Source organism: Neomonachus schauinslandi, chromosome 6 (genome assembly GCF_002201575.2).
Source record: "Neomonachus schauinslandi chromosome 6, ASM220157v2, whole genome shotgun sequence".
NCBI lineage: Eukaryota > Metazoa > Chordata > Mammalia > Carnivora > Phocidae > Neomonachus > Neomonachus schauinslandi.
The window spans coordinates 145,431,453-145,446,069 of NC_058408.1; the positions used below are offsets into that span (position 1 = coordinate 145,431,453).

General features: G+C 50.7%; 1 protein-coding gene across 1 annotated transcript; it reads left to right on the plus strand.

Annotated features, from left to right (window-relative positions):
* The first annotated feature begins 141 nt into the window (after positions 1 to 141).
* Positions 142 to 14,152, plus strand: DMBT1 (deleted in malignant brain tumors 1). The gene is made up of 9 exons (XM_021703830.2): positions 142 to 496; positions 1,149 to 1,169; positions 2,226 to 2,255; positions 2,509 to 2,659; positions 3,922 to 4,130; positions 4,956 to 5,140; positions 9,369 to 9,757; positions 12,253 to 12,524; positions 13,998 to 14,152. The coding sequence occupies exons 1-9, from the start codon at positions 142 to 144 to the stop codon at positions 14,150 to 14,152; spliced, it is 1,767 nt and encodes a 588-aa protein (XP_021559505.2).
* The last annotated feature ends 465 nt before the right edge of the window (positions 14,153 to 14,617 follow it).

Consider the following 14,617-nt stretch of genomic DNA (forward strand, 5'->3'; position numbering starts at 1 on the left):
GGGGGAGGGGGTCTGAGCTCTGTGGTGTCTTAAGCCCCTTCCAGCTGATCTTGGAGATGTCTGTATCCTGATCAGTCACCTGGGGACTTTAGGAGGGAGCAAGGCCCATGGGTTATTCGGCCTTTGAGATCTGTTGTGGGAATGACCCTCAGTTCTTATGCTATGTATCTTTCAGATGCCGGCTTGAGATTAGTCAATTCAAACGTCTCCTATAATGCATGTGCCGGGCGTGTGGAAATTTACCACGGTGGCACGTGGGGGACGGTGTGTGACGATTCCTGGGGCATTCAGGATGCCCAGGTGGTCTGCAGACAGCTGGAGTGTGGATATGCAGTATCCGCTGTGGGAAACGCCTATTTTGGGCCCGGCTCTGGCCCCATCACCCTGGATGACGTGGTGTGCTCAGGGACCGAATCTACTCTCTGGCAGTGCTGGAACCGAGGCTGGTTCTCCCATAACTGTGCCCACAGTGAAGACGCTGGAGTCATTTGCTCAGGTACCACGCGGCGTCATTCGTGGAAGGCCCCTTTCACCTCCAACCTGCTGCAGGGTGAAAGTTAAGGGCTGGTGGTTGATGGTGTTTGTGGCTCAGTTCCGGGGGTGGAGGTGGGACTGGATCTTGGCAGCTATGCCCTTGGTCTTCCCGCTCCAGAAGACCATGCAAGGGCCCCGTTGTCTCTGGTGGGTTATACTGGCCACAGGACTAGTATGCATGTGTGTTCTCACCCTTCCATTTGCTCTGGGACCTTTAGCAATGAGTCTCATCTGTCAGCCTCAGTCTCCTCCTGTATGAAGAGGAGATGGTCATGATGCATCTGCATCCAATGGTGATTAGAGACCTAAGTGGCTCATTCGTGTAAAACCTTAGAACAATTCCAGACAAGTAGGAGATGAGGAATAAGTGATGCTGTGACCTTGGTCGTGGCACTGATGACCCCCAAGTGATGATAAGGCTGGGGGAGCAGCGGGGGAGACCCGCCTAAGGCCTCCCCCTCGTAGCACAGGCCTTACGGCAGTAACTCCACAGGCCATGGGTGCACTCACAGAAGGGGTCAGACTGTGAGTCACATGGGTATGCCCCTGCCGCATGCGGGCCCCTCCTCCCGCCACACTTCGGCGACTAATGCTTTTCTCCTATTCCTTTTCAGGAAGCCAGCCAACAACGCACGGTAAGTACCCGTCATTTCTACCCAGCCGCCTGGCTGGCCCTCCCTGCTGCTGGTGCAGGGCATGCCACTCTCTCTCCCAGGAATTGCCCCTTATGTCTTCCCTGGCACTGGTATCCCCTGCAGCAGATGTCCCCACCCGAGGAGAGCTGGGCCTCTCTCTGGGCTCCTCTTTGACCATCAGTGGCCTGGCCAGCCTAAGATTCAGATCTCCGGTCAGTCCCTAGGAGAGGCCAGCCACCTGTGTAGGTTCGGACACCAGACCCTGGTCAGTGCAGGCCAGTGGGTCCTGCTTCATCACTGAGCTCCGTGTGTAACCACCAAAAGCTCCTGGCTGCCCACTCCGGAACTGCTGCTGAACCTTCTCTAAGCATTCGCAGCACACTCCTGGCTCCTGAGATCTTTCCCCTCCATGGGGGACTTTGTGTGGGATCTTTCCCCACCCTCCCCTCCTCACCACCAGCCTCCTACAGCAGCGACCCCTCAGCCTTGCCCCCATCCATTCTTCACAGAGCAGCTGGGGGCGTCCTTACGAAATGCCAACGTCAATCCCAGCCTCCACACCTTCGCACCCTTCATGTGACTCTTCAGGGCTACCTGGGTGTAGATTCCCATGTCTGGGGACAGATCCACTTCCTTTGTCTGTTTCGTTTCCTCCCCCCACCCCTCCTGCTCCATCCACACTGATGTTCCCTAAGTGTGCTAGTGACTGTCAGGCCTGGGTCCCCCTGCATGGAACCCCCCTCTCTACTTTTTTGCCTGACCACTCCCCCCCCGCCCCGATTACCTGCCCCCCTTTCTCTGCTCAGTCTGGGTCAGGAGCCAACGCTCTGGGCTCCCACCATGTCCTGGGCTTACCCTGATCACAGCCGCAGCCTGCCATGCTGGGATTTGCTCTTGCCCGTCCACCGCTCCAGGCCATGAGCTCTCTGAGGGCACACATCCAGCATCTCGCTGTGAACCCAGGGTTGGCACCTTTCTGCACAGACCAAGTGAGCACTGAACATTTGTGCCAACGATACCAAGAAACTGATTGTTATCTTTTCTCTTGGTCAACAGCTCCTGTTCACGATGCCACCCACCCAGACAGTAAGTTTGGGGCTCCCTGACAAACCCCCTTTCCCTTCCCCTCAATGACAGTGGCGCTGGGTGGGGCAGCGAGGGTGGGGGTAGGGGGACAGTGACAAAAATGAGGAGATGGCTTCCCTAAGTAGAGCCTCCCTGGACAGGCCAGGTCCACACCACCTCCTGCCTTTCTGTCTAGGGGGTTGTTTAAAAATTTCCCCAGGTGACTGTGCAACAGGCTCTGGGGGCCCTCCAGATTTTCATTTCTTCCCGACAGCAAATTATTCCTGTGGAGGCTTCCTGTCCCAGCCATCTGGGTACTTTTCCAGCCCGTTCTATCCAGGGAACTATCCAAACAACGCCAGATGTGTGTGGGACATTGAAGTCCAAAGTAACTACCGTGTGACTGTTGTCTTCAGAGATGTCCAGTAAGTGTGTGGGTGCAGAGGAGAACACGTGGGGGCCTCACAGATATCGTAGAACAGAATAAATGGCACCTAGCCCTTCAGGAGAGATGTTGGCCCAATTGACATTTTCTCTTATGGGTTCAATTTTTCAGCTAGCCCAGAGGCAGCCTGTGGAGGTGGGGCCAGGACAAGAGCCCTGGTTTAAAGTCCCAGGTCTGTCACTCATTTGCTGTGTGCCCACAGGAAATCACTTAATTTTCCCGAACCTTGGTCAAAACAAGGAAATAAAATATCTGCTTTCCTCTCATCTCTGGCTCCTGGGAAGTTCACGAGAGAGAAAGAGGTGAAAATACTTGGAAAAGGTTATCCAACGGGAAGGATGCCTGTTAGGAGTAAGAGTAACACACAGAATCCTATTAACCACACCAGGTTGTTTTTTTTGTTTTTTTTTTAACCCTTTTTTCTTCACTGCCTCCTTTTTTGGGGGGTAAGTTCTGGGGGGTCAAGTAGAGGTGGAGAGATCTCTGCTGCAGAGGCTCGTTTATCTGTTCCTCATTCAGTGAAAAGGGGGAATCACTGCTTTAAGCCACGTTATGATTGGTCCAAGGAGGGGCGTGGCCAAGCAGAGGTCCGAGTATTTTCTGGTGTCCAGGAAAGAGGGTACCATCATTTCTTTTGTAATAGCCTTTCCTGAACACAATAGTCTCCTCTCTTGCTTTTTGGTTGCTGTGGCTTTGCGAATCTCTGCCTTGGAAATTCATTTGGAGTTTTGCAGAAGTTATAATATTATTTTAACCTCCTCATCATTACAATTCATTCTGGATCTCAGAGACTGTACTTAAAGCTCATGCGATCCTATGGAGGAAGGTCGACCACCTAACCTTCAGAGAGGTTATTTGACTTGTCCGATATTCATTAGTCCAGTTATTTATTTCTATCACTATGGATTCATGACTATTTATTTTGTTCAATGGGAAGCCAGGGTCTTTTTGATTGAAGAAGCAGTCTAAGGCAGGTTGTGATCCTTTTCTTTCATGATGCAAAGGAGTGTCAGGAGAGGGGCTGTCGATTTCATATGTGTGACCCCAAAAATTAGGACGAAGTTTCGTGCATGGCAGTCACAGGGAAGTGAATATCATTCTTTTATTTTCAACTATTAATTTTGTCAGTATTTCTGCCACAAAGGTGTGACCCTCCCCCCCCCCCCAACTCACTGAGATCTGACCCCCTGCATCAAATCCTGGCTGAAAGTGACGCCAAAACTCTGTGTTCTGTCCCTGCAGGCTTGAAGGTGGCTGCAACTATGACTATATTGAAGTGTTCAATGGCCCCTCCCATAGTTCCCCTCTGATTGCTCGCGTTTGTGATGGAACTAAGGGCTCCCTCAGTTCCTCATCGAACTTCATGTCCATTCGCTTCGTCAGCGATGGCAGCATCACGAGGAGGGGCTTCCAGGCCAGCTACTACTCCAGCCCTTCTGAAGATAACACCAGTAAGTCCCCTCGTGGGGGCTCGTTGTGGGGGACACCTCTGCTCCACCCTTCTGTGGTTGCGAAATAAGAAACTAGAGCAGCTTTGTCAGGTCACCAAGGCTTGACCTGGTGCTGAAAGGGGCCACGAGCAGTGGTCTTGGGACTCCGGCTGCCCAGAAGCGAGGTCAAGGGCCAGAACTGGCTGATGGGTGGTGTGGTGGTCTTACTGTGGTCAGCAGAGACTAAAAAGAAGATGTGAGGTCATACTTTCAGCACATGGTGAGATGTCAGTGCCAAGGACACAGTGACCACCTGGCCCCTGGACTATGTCCCAAGACAGCATATTTGGCTGCTATCTGAAGATGGACTGAGCCGATCACTCAGCCACTTCCAGCTAATGGCCACAATTTGAGCTGTTAAATGGACTGATTTATAGATTGGCTTAGGGACTGGGTGAGGTGATGTCCAAGCTCTCTTTTGCAGTCAGGATTTTAAGCATTGACCTATTCCATAGCTAAAGGACTTTATTTTATAACATCTCCACCATTCAACTGGAGCATTACTTTACTTTATGGATAAATGGTAGATTGGCAAAACATTTTACTCATTTCACATCCTGCCTCCATTTCTCCATCAGGGGAATCCTAAGTCCCTATGCCCTCGAAGGGGTCTTGTGAGAATAACACTGACCTGAGTCATGGGGCACCTGGGGGGTTGTGGTGAGGGCTATCCAAATGTGGGCCGTCTTTGTCCGCCATCTTGGTCTCTGCATCTTTATACGGGAGGAGCGCCTAGTGGGCTTGCTGGGGTGCTGACTGCCTGCATTATTTGCCCTTGTCCACCAGAGCTGCTTTGTCTGCCAAACCACATGCAAGCCAGTGTGAGCAGGAGCTACCTCCAATCCCTGGGCTATTCTGCCAAGGACCTTATCATTCCCACCTGGAATGAAAGCTCCCAGTGTCAGCCCCAAATAACGGCCAGCCAGGTGACATTCACAATTCCCTACTCGAGCTGCGGCACCATCGAGCAGGTAAGTCTAGGGCTTCCTACTCTATCTCCTGCTGAATAAGCTTTCTTATAGTGATGTATGCTGTGTTTCTTGAATTCTAGGGATTCAAGCGACATGATGATGGTATAACCAGTGTAATCAGGGTAAAGATTTAAATCTGTCCCTTAGTGCCATGATGTAGCTGTGGCCATTTCCAAATGTAAGGATGAGGAAGGAAGGTCAGCAGGCCATTTTCCCCCACACTGTCATGCACAGAGGGTGCATGGCAGGCTGCCATTCCCATCAGCAATAATTATAGCAGCTCCCAGGGGCAGCTCCAGATTTTGTAGGGCCTGAAGCTTATACAGTTTGGGGTTGGGGTTAGTGAGAGGGGTGGGTGCCTCATGAAACAGAAGAATGCAAACGTATCTTACTTTTATAAATATTACAGAAACATATGGCTGTGCCAATACACTGCTAGGCATTGGGGGAACCTGCATTGGGGAGGTCCTGAGGCTGAAGCTTTATTAGCTTCACAGTAAATCAGCCTCTGCAGCTGAGCCGTCACCATCTAGGGTGACCAGCTGTCTTGGTTTACCTGGGACTTTGCAGATGTCAGCATGGAAAAGTCCCATGTTCCACAAAACTCCTCAGTCCTGAGCAAAATGCATAGATGCTCATCCTCCCAGGGCCAAACACTAGGATTAGCCGGTGTCATACTCCCCAGATACCCATCAAGTATTCTGTCATTGTCACCCCACTTTAAAACTAGAGGGGCTGGGCTTCGAGAGGTCAAGCAGGTTGCGCAAGGCCACTTGGCCAAGAAGTAGCAGGACAAACATCAGACTCTGAAAATCTCCAAAACCTTATACTGAGTGAAAGAAGCCAGCCACACAGGAGTACCTACTCTGTGATTCCATTTCTATAAAATTCAGGAATGGGGAATAAATGTATGATGGAAAGCCGACCTGGTTAGAGGGGATTGCCTGCAAAGGGGGTAGGAAGGAGCTGTTTTGGTTCTTGGAAATGTTCTGTATCTTATTGTGGTGGTGATTATTGTCAAACCTCACTGAATGACATGCCTACAATGGTTGCATTTAATTTTATGTAAATTTATTTGAAATCATCTAAATTCTGAATTTTGGGATGACACCTAAGTAATCACTTCAAGATTTTGTCTGTTAGGGAACAGACATGATGCAAATAATGTGGCTTAGGACTACAGTAAATACAAAACATGAAATGCTCGAATATGTACAATATGCATGACACACACGTTCAGAGGATGTCAGTTTGTCACTCACCAAAGATGTACTGAGCATTTGCTGTGAGCCAGCACTGGGCTAGGTGCCAAGATGACACTGTTAATTACCTGGCAAGGTAATTTCCTGATCCTTTGACACGTAAGAAACAGTGGGAGAGGAAGAGGATAGTCATTTAGCCAAACAGATTGGCCTATCAGCCACGGGTGGGTGCCTAGGCCTAAGGGTCCATAATTGCCATTATGGCCACCTGGCTCCTTTCCTCAGTTCCTACAGATACCAAGTCTCCTTCTGAGATGAACTGAGTGAGTCAGGGAGACTTACATGAAGACAAGGGTACATATCAGTCATGCTATGCAAATGTTCTAGTCAACCAGACTTATATTTTGCCCTGTAATTTAATTGTGTTGGATTCTGGCTTGTCATGAGTTTAGTCAGTAGGAGTCAGTGCACCAAAGATGATTATCCCTCCCGGTTCCAAGTGTGCAGCCTGGAGACTCTGATATCTGAGCCACCCCATCGATGTTCCTTCATGTCCATTAGAAGCCACCAAAGCAATGTGCCAATGCTGGTTCTCGTAAGGTGGCTGGTGGTGGCCAGCATGCACTACACTCTCATCCCTCCATTTATTTAAATACCTGCATCCCCTACCAGACCCAGTGCCCAGTGGCTGGCGTGGGGCCTAACCCTTTATAATCGGATTATAAATGGCTGATCTGTATGCCAGCCACTGAACTCAGTTCTACGTGACTTTCAAAATTCTTAGGGCAACATTCATTCCCACGTAATCACAAGGAATTGGAGGCTTACAGAAGTTAAGCCATTTGCCCGAGGCCACATGGTCATGATCTGCTGAGCCAGGATTCAAAGCCAGGACAGCATGATCTGCAGGCAGAGCCGACCACAGCTCCCCCAGGAGCCTCACTGAGCGGGGTCTGACGAATGGTGGCTGGTGTGGCTGAGTAGGCGAGGTCTCCCTACCACATGAGACGGATATCAAGGGGAAAAGTCCCAGTCTTCATGGGAATAGCAGTTGACTTATCTGCAAGATGTCCCCTTACATCCTGTGTTCCTTCCGAACCGAGCAGACACCTAATAATGAATTTTAATCTAAAATCGGAACTGCTTCTTGCGATCAAGAAATAAACCTGCATTCCATGTTCATTGCTTGGAGTGGATTCAGAATTTAGCTTGAGCATAGAAGCCATAGACGAATGTGAATTCCAAGAAAACTTTGATTTTAGTGTACAGAGTTAAACTGAAGTCACCTTAGCTTGTCTTTGAAGGAGTAACAGAGTCACATTTATATGGTTTCTTTTGACAACAACTAGCACTCACATATAAAGCCCATTATTTTTTTCTTTTTTTTTTTGAAAATATAGTGTATTTTCCTTGCACGAATGGAGGGCGTAGGATAGATGAGGTCTCCCCACCCCACCAGAGGGATGCCTTCCCAGAGCTGGGTCCAGAGTGCGGGTTCTGGCACTCCCCTACAGGCCTGGGGCTGCAGAGACCTCCCTGGCCCAATGAAGAAAACGGGGTGGCAAAACCATTTTAAATTACTTGTTAAATTTTTCTCCACATGTTTTTCTGGAAGGGACAAATTCAGAGTTGAGTTATGCAACCACAAGCATGAAGTGAAAGCCTTTCCAACACATGCTGTTCTGAAGAACAATGATATTTAAGGTGTACAAGTGCTGGATTGAGCAGAGAGCTTGTCTAATCTTCCAAATGGCCAAGAATAGAATTTGGTTCTTGACAGGGTGCATGACTACATGTGACTTGAAAAACCTCTTTTTTTTTTCTTAAGAGTAACCTAGCCTCACATGTTAGGACTTCTATTTAGGCCACCATGGTGTTCTTTTTGTGCTCGTTCTTGCAAAAGTATCCATTGCTTATGGGAACTTGTACTTGGCTAGCAGAAAGAACTTTGCTTCTGGCCATCATCATATCGGGAGGGAAAGAGTTACTCCCTTTCTCTGCCAGGCAATGACTGGCTTGTGCTTGCCTCATTTGAGGCCAGATGATCGTGGAGCTTCCAGAGGGCCTGGTTCACCTGTGTCCTCTCAGCCATCTGGGCCCCATTCTTCATCCGTTATAGTACTTTTGTGGGCCCTGCCCCCTGTACCTTTCATTCATTCCATGGTATCTACTGATGCTCCTCACAGTATCGTTGACACTGTACCAAGCCCTGATGACATCATCTTATCCTTGAGATGCTCACAGACCACTGGGTGCAGGGCTCTCTCCCTTGAAGGTCACTCTTAGGCACATCAAATGGCATGAGAGACCGACATTCTGAGGAATTTGCTGCTTGCTAAAAGGCACATTAGGAACCTGTCCCGTGGTACAGGGAGTGACAAAGCAGCGTGTGACAGGAAGTGCTCCAGCATTGCTCAGTCCACATGAGCCTCTGGGGGAGCCCCTACCCCAGTGGTCAGAGTCCCACTGCAGCTAAAACTCCACCCTCTGTCACTTCCGGTCCTGGCAGCCTCACTTCCGTTCCTGGCAGCCTCAGACACCAAGCTGCTACTGAGCCATCCAAACAGCACAGTGAAAGCTAATCCCACCAGCCTCTCCCTCAAGTACATGGCCGCCTCCCTTGGTTTCTCCCAGCCACAGCGAGAATGAAGCAAAGCAAGCATGAAAGGCCCTAAGCCATGGAGTCTGGACTCAGCTTGGTCATTCAGCAGGGCAAGGGGTCATCCAGACACACCCATCTTCCCACGGGGAGCAGCTCCTAGGAGGCCCCAACACCTGGCCCACACTGCTGTCCCCATCACGTGGTAGAGGAAGGGGTTGTGTGAAAGGAGGGAGTCCTGCTAGTTAAGCCGCATGCCCAGCCCAGATAACGGGAGCCATGGCAGTCATGTGCCTTCTCTGTGTGGTCCTGGGAGGGTTTTAAAGTCTGGCTGAGTCACTTCCCTCTCATTGTAAACAAATCAGCAGTGAGCTTCCCTTAACAGGTGATATTTGCTTGACTTTGCTCTCCTGTCTTTGTCTCCCAGGTAGATAATGATACCATCACCTATTCCAACTTCCTCAAAGTAGCTGTTCCAAGTGCCATCATCCAGAGGAAGAAGGATCTCCACATTCACATCAGCTGCAAAATGCTCCAGAACACCTGGGTTAACACCATATACATTGCTAATGACACCATCGAGGTCAATGAAGTGCAGTACGGCAATTTTGATGTGAACATTTCCTTTTATACATCTTCTTCATTTTTACATCCGGTGACCAGCAGCCCATACTATGTGGACCTGAACCAGAACTTGTACCTTCAGGCTGAGATCATCCATTCTGACACCTCCTTGTCCTTGTTTGTGGATACCTGTGTGGCGTCCCCATATTCCAACGACTTTACATCTCTGACTTACGATCTAATCCGGAGTGGGTAAGGAGTGTCTTCACGGGGTGAATGTCAAACTTCACCTGACAATTCAAACATGAGTAGCCTAAAGTCTCAAGGACTTTGGTTCTAGTAGAGTGAACTTAACCAGTCAGGTTGTCATACCTGGTTAACATCTAGGGAAATGAATGTGTGGGGAACTGAATGAACCACCAGTGGTCACCAAGCAGGTTAGCTGTAACTGGGATTTGGCCCAGATAATCGAACTCCATAAGAAGATATGCGCGTAGTGGGGAAAGCCTTGATTCTGCAGCAGATCGAGATTGAGATGCCAGTCTTCCATGTACCAGCTGCATCACTCCGGGCAGGCAGTCATATCCTCTGAGCCAGTCTCTTCCCCCATCAGATGAGAATAGTGCTGCCCACATCATAGGCTGTTGGGAAGATGAAATGGGAAGGAGTCGATGGGGCCCTGGGCAAAGAGCATGCACAGCAGGTGGTCCACAAAGAATGCTGTGGGTAGCAGGGGTCAGCAGGGGTCTCTTGACCTAGCAGCTGAGAATGGTGGTTCTAACCAAGCTCAAGAGATGCAGAGGTCAGGCCAGTGGTGCCCAGGCTGGGGTCAGTGGTGCCCAGATTGGGCTCCTCCACTACAGTCCTGCTTCCCTGGATGACAGGACGCTGGTGAGGTCGAATTTGCCTCTTCGGAGCTCATCAAGGAGTCCTGGGATGCTGGGATGTACGCTCCCATCCTTACTCCTTCGTCTCTGTCCATTGGTGTGTGCACCATTTCTTTGCTTATAATTTGACCTTGGCACCTCAGTAGCAATCACATAGAAGTACAATATAAAAGTTGTACTGATAGGCTAAGGGGCTTTGCTAGGAATCAGGGATGGGAAGTTAAATTTTACACCTCCCGGAGATACTAAAAACAGCACCTTTTTCCAGGCACAGTTTGAATATGTGTCAATTCAGTAAACAGGTATTGAGGCTTGCCTTGTTCAGTCTGTGCAGTTGCTACAATTCACAACAGCCCCCTTGGTAGCAAAGATGGGGGAGAAGCTTACCCAAATTCTCTTTCTACAAATAGTAACAAAGTGACATTTGAATTTATGTCAGATGACTGAGATTAACACAAATGAGTGATTTGGTTCATTTTTGCTAAAATATTATTTTTGGTCAAATTCTGGCATATATGTATATAAGATAATGCAATTTCCTCGGGGGGGGGGGCTTGCACGTGGGGGTAGATGTGGACCCAGCTGTACCTGGAGGGACACATTGGCTACACCTGAGGATCAGCCAGATCACCCACCTGGATGCCCATTAGAGGAATCTGGATGTTCAGACACACCCATTCCCGGCCCCACCTGCACATTCACTTTATTAGGTCTGTCGTGGGGCTTGGGTATCTGTATTTTCAAAACCTCCCCCCGCCCCATGATTCTGAAGTGCAGCCTGGGTTAGGGAGCTCTGGCCCATACAGACCACCCTGACTGGTGTGGTTTTATGGGAAATGCAATTATTGCCCAGCAGCCCCTGGGTTACCCTGACCTCATTTACAACTCTCCTACTTCCTGACGAGGTTCTGTGTACTTTCTTTCTCACCTTTGCTGCTAAACTGACCCCTGTTGAAAAAAGAATGTGGTATTTGAGAGAATGTGCATTGAAAGTGGAGGAAGGAACCTCTGGAAGGGGGAAAGAAGATACTGAGTGAACCCTGGGCCACATTTCCAGGCAGAATCAGGCTGCCTTAGTGATAGCTCCCATCCACCACAAAAATTTCCACCCTAAACCCCATGGACCAGTTTCTTTGCTCTCCTCTTTGCTACATCACCCCAAATCCTCCTGTTAAGAGGTGTTCCTGGGTTATGCAAGCTGCTTGCTCAACTGGGGGTAGAGCTGGGAGATGCTCTTCACCCATATCTTAGTGAAGTTTCTTTCAGGGGATTCTTAAGTAACCTTCCCGCTAACACCAGTGGCGATGAGATGTCTGAGGGAATAAGGAGGCAGTGGATATTGGAGTGGGGGGTACTGGAGAATACTCAGGCTCATGTGGAAAGTACAGCCATCCAGGGCTCAGGGCAAGTTGAGGTGGGTCAGGAGACACAGCCCCAGAAATTTGGGAGGGGGTGGGGGTGGTAGCCACCAAAGATACCAGAGAGTAGCCCATTGCCACGTTGCCTGGCCCTGAGGCCAGGAAAGGAAAGGAAATGTCATCTTCCTTCATGCCGTCTCTCTGGGCCTTGCTGCTTCTGTCACTCCCCTGGGTTTCCAGGGCCATCCAGTGCGGGGTCACTGAGCACCCATTGTGCAATATGGGGCCTGCTTGTCTGTGTGGAAACCCTGGGCCGATTTGCTGCTTTAAGATGCTGCTGACATGCCAGAGCTGCTGGGGTTCTCCTGGAGGCTGACAGGCGATGTGTGAACCACACGTTCTGAGGGAAGGAAGGTGCGGCCGGAGGCGTGGGCCTGGCCCGTGCGCGTCATGAAGAAGGCAGTGCATCCATAGCTGACGGGCTGCCTTTCTCTTTTTCCAGGTGCGTGAAGGACAACACCTACCAATCTTACCCTCAGCCGTCGCCTCGCATCACCCGCCTCAAATTCAGTTCCTTCTACTTCCTGAGGCGCTTCCCCTCCGTGTACCTGCAGTGTAAGATGGTGGTGTGCAGGACTGACGACTACTTCTCCCGCTGCCGCAGAGGCTGTATCCTGAGGTCCAAGAGGGACGTGGGCTCCTACCAGGAGAAGGTGGACGTCGTCCTGGGACCCATTCAGCTGCAGGCCCCGCACACCGAGAAGAGGAACCTGGCTAAGTGGCGGACCTCCCGCCCCTAGATCCGTGACCTGCGGGGACCGGGGTTGTTTCTGTTGGTGTTGCGCTCCACCCCAGAGTGGGCACCCACCACGTGCCAGGCCTGCTGTGCTCCACGGGGCGATACGCACTTAGCTAGATCGCTTCTCGCCTTCTTCCATGGGCTCCTGGTCTATGGGGGACCACGTGTGGTGCTTGGTCGAGAGAGTTCTGATCTGCGACACAGACACACCTGACACTTTTGTCCTCTGGCTTCTGAACTCCCCGAACCTCACACTCCTCGACTGTGAAACGAAAATGTTAATACCTACCGGTTAGGACTGTTGAGGCGGTGCAATAAAATAATGTTAGTTAAACTGCCTTGAGGTCTGCCTGGTTCAAGTTCTTGGGTGCGAAAAATGGTGGGTCTTGTTATTATGGTTGCTGTCACCAATATCAACAACACGACGTTAACGATAACATTTTTGCTCATGACGGTAATAACAAGAGGCCCCTGTGTCCCCAGGCAGGGCCGTGGGGATGCAGGCAGGATCGGTTTATTCCAGTGGCTCACAAGGCTGACATTTTGGTGGTCAGCCATTCTGTCTCCTCATCTAGAACAGGGCTCCGATTTCACGCTCTGCTCTTTTCTTGTGGGTGTGGACAAGGAAACGACTGCAGAGGGATTCCCAGGATCTCCGGTCCAGGCTGAGGACAGGTCAGCAGATGTGGTGGCCCCGGTGACAGGGATAGGTGTGGGGTAGCAGCAGTTGTCGCAAACCCTCCTCCTGGTTACTGGGTTCCACCCCATAGGGCATCCTTGGCGGCTCTGTCTCCTTGTGTCGCATATTCAGGCAGTGAGCATGTCCCGCTGATTCTAGGCTCTTACCTCACATATGCCCTCCTTGAAGGACTATTATATGCTAGGAGAATAATAACAAACAGAAAGAGATCAAAATCCCTGCCCCCTGGAGCTTACCTTCCACCGGAAGGGGATGCAATCCAGAAATGAGTTGAGTGCATGACACCTGCCGTGGGTTGGAGCTATGGAGAGACACAGGACAGGGTGACGGGTGAAGGGTGCTGCTGGGGATGCTGCCCACCGCACTCTTCTCCCTTCTTTTCCCATGGGCACTGCAGAAGCTCAGGGCCTGAGGACCTCTGGCCTGGGATGTTTGTACCCATTTCTCAGCTGGTCTAAATGTCCCAAGTCCCCCTCCCCATCCTTCTGGAGCCTCTGGTCACGTTTGATCTCCCAAAGCCCAGCTCTGACTTCCCAAACCTTTCCTGACTGCCACTGGGATGGCACTGCCACCTTTGGGATCTGGCCTCAGTTGCCTACCCAGCACCTCTCTCTCCCATTCCTTTCTCCTCTCCCACCACACAAACAGTTCCGCTTATCATCACCCTGCCCTCAGACCACCATCCTTGCTTGCCCCTCCCCCTTCCCTACTGGGCTTATCCTGATTCCCGCTCTCCTGTCCTTCCCACACCTGCCACTGACTGATGTGGGAAAGCAGGCCAGCCCCGAGGGGAGCTGCCACAGCCCTGCCATCTCTGCTGGGGCCTTCCTGGCCGTGGTGGCCTTCACCTTGGGGATGAGCACCCTCACAGCCAGTGGCTGGCCTCTGAGCCCTAAGATGTGAAGCTAGCACCATGTGCATGTGCTCAAACATTGGCCCCACCTTCTCTGGAACCCACGTGTGAAAGGAAGAAACGAGAGCCCAGAACTTGGCACCCAGCAGCGCCCTAACTCTGTTTCGCTTGTTACAGGTGCATGGTGCAGTGTGAGTACAGATAGGTAGAGGCTTGTTTTCCTGGAAACACAGGTTCAATGCTAGGACGAAATGTCAGGCAAGGAGGGGGAGTCCCTGCATCTCCAGGGAGGAGCATATAGTGGTGGGCAGAGCCAAATTTTATGGCAGCTATACAGGTGGGTAGAGGGGACAGCTTACAGATACCAGACAGTGAATGACAAATGTGCACAGACAAGTGTGGGAGCAAGAGACCGGTATAGAGACAGAGAGGCAGAAGGTATGGCTGTGGGTGAGCAGGATGTCGAGCCAGGCCCAGCTCCGGACAGAGACAGTGGGACAGGGCAGAACCAGACA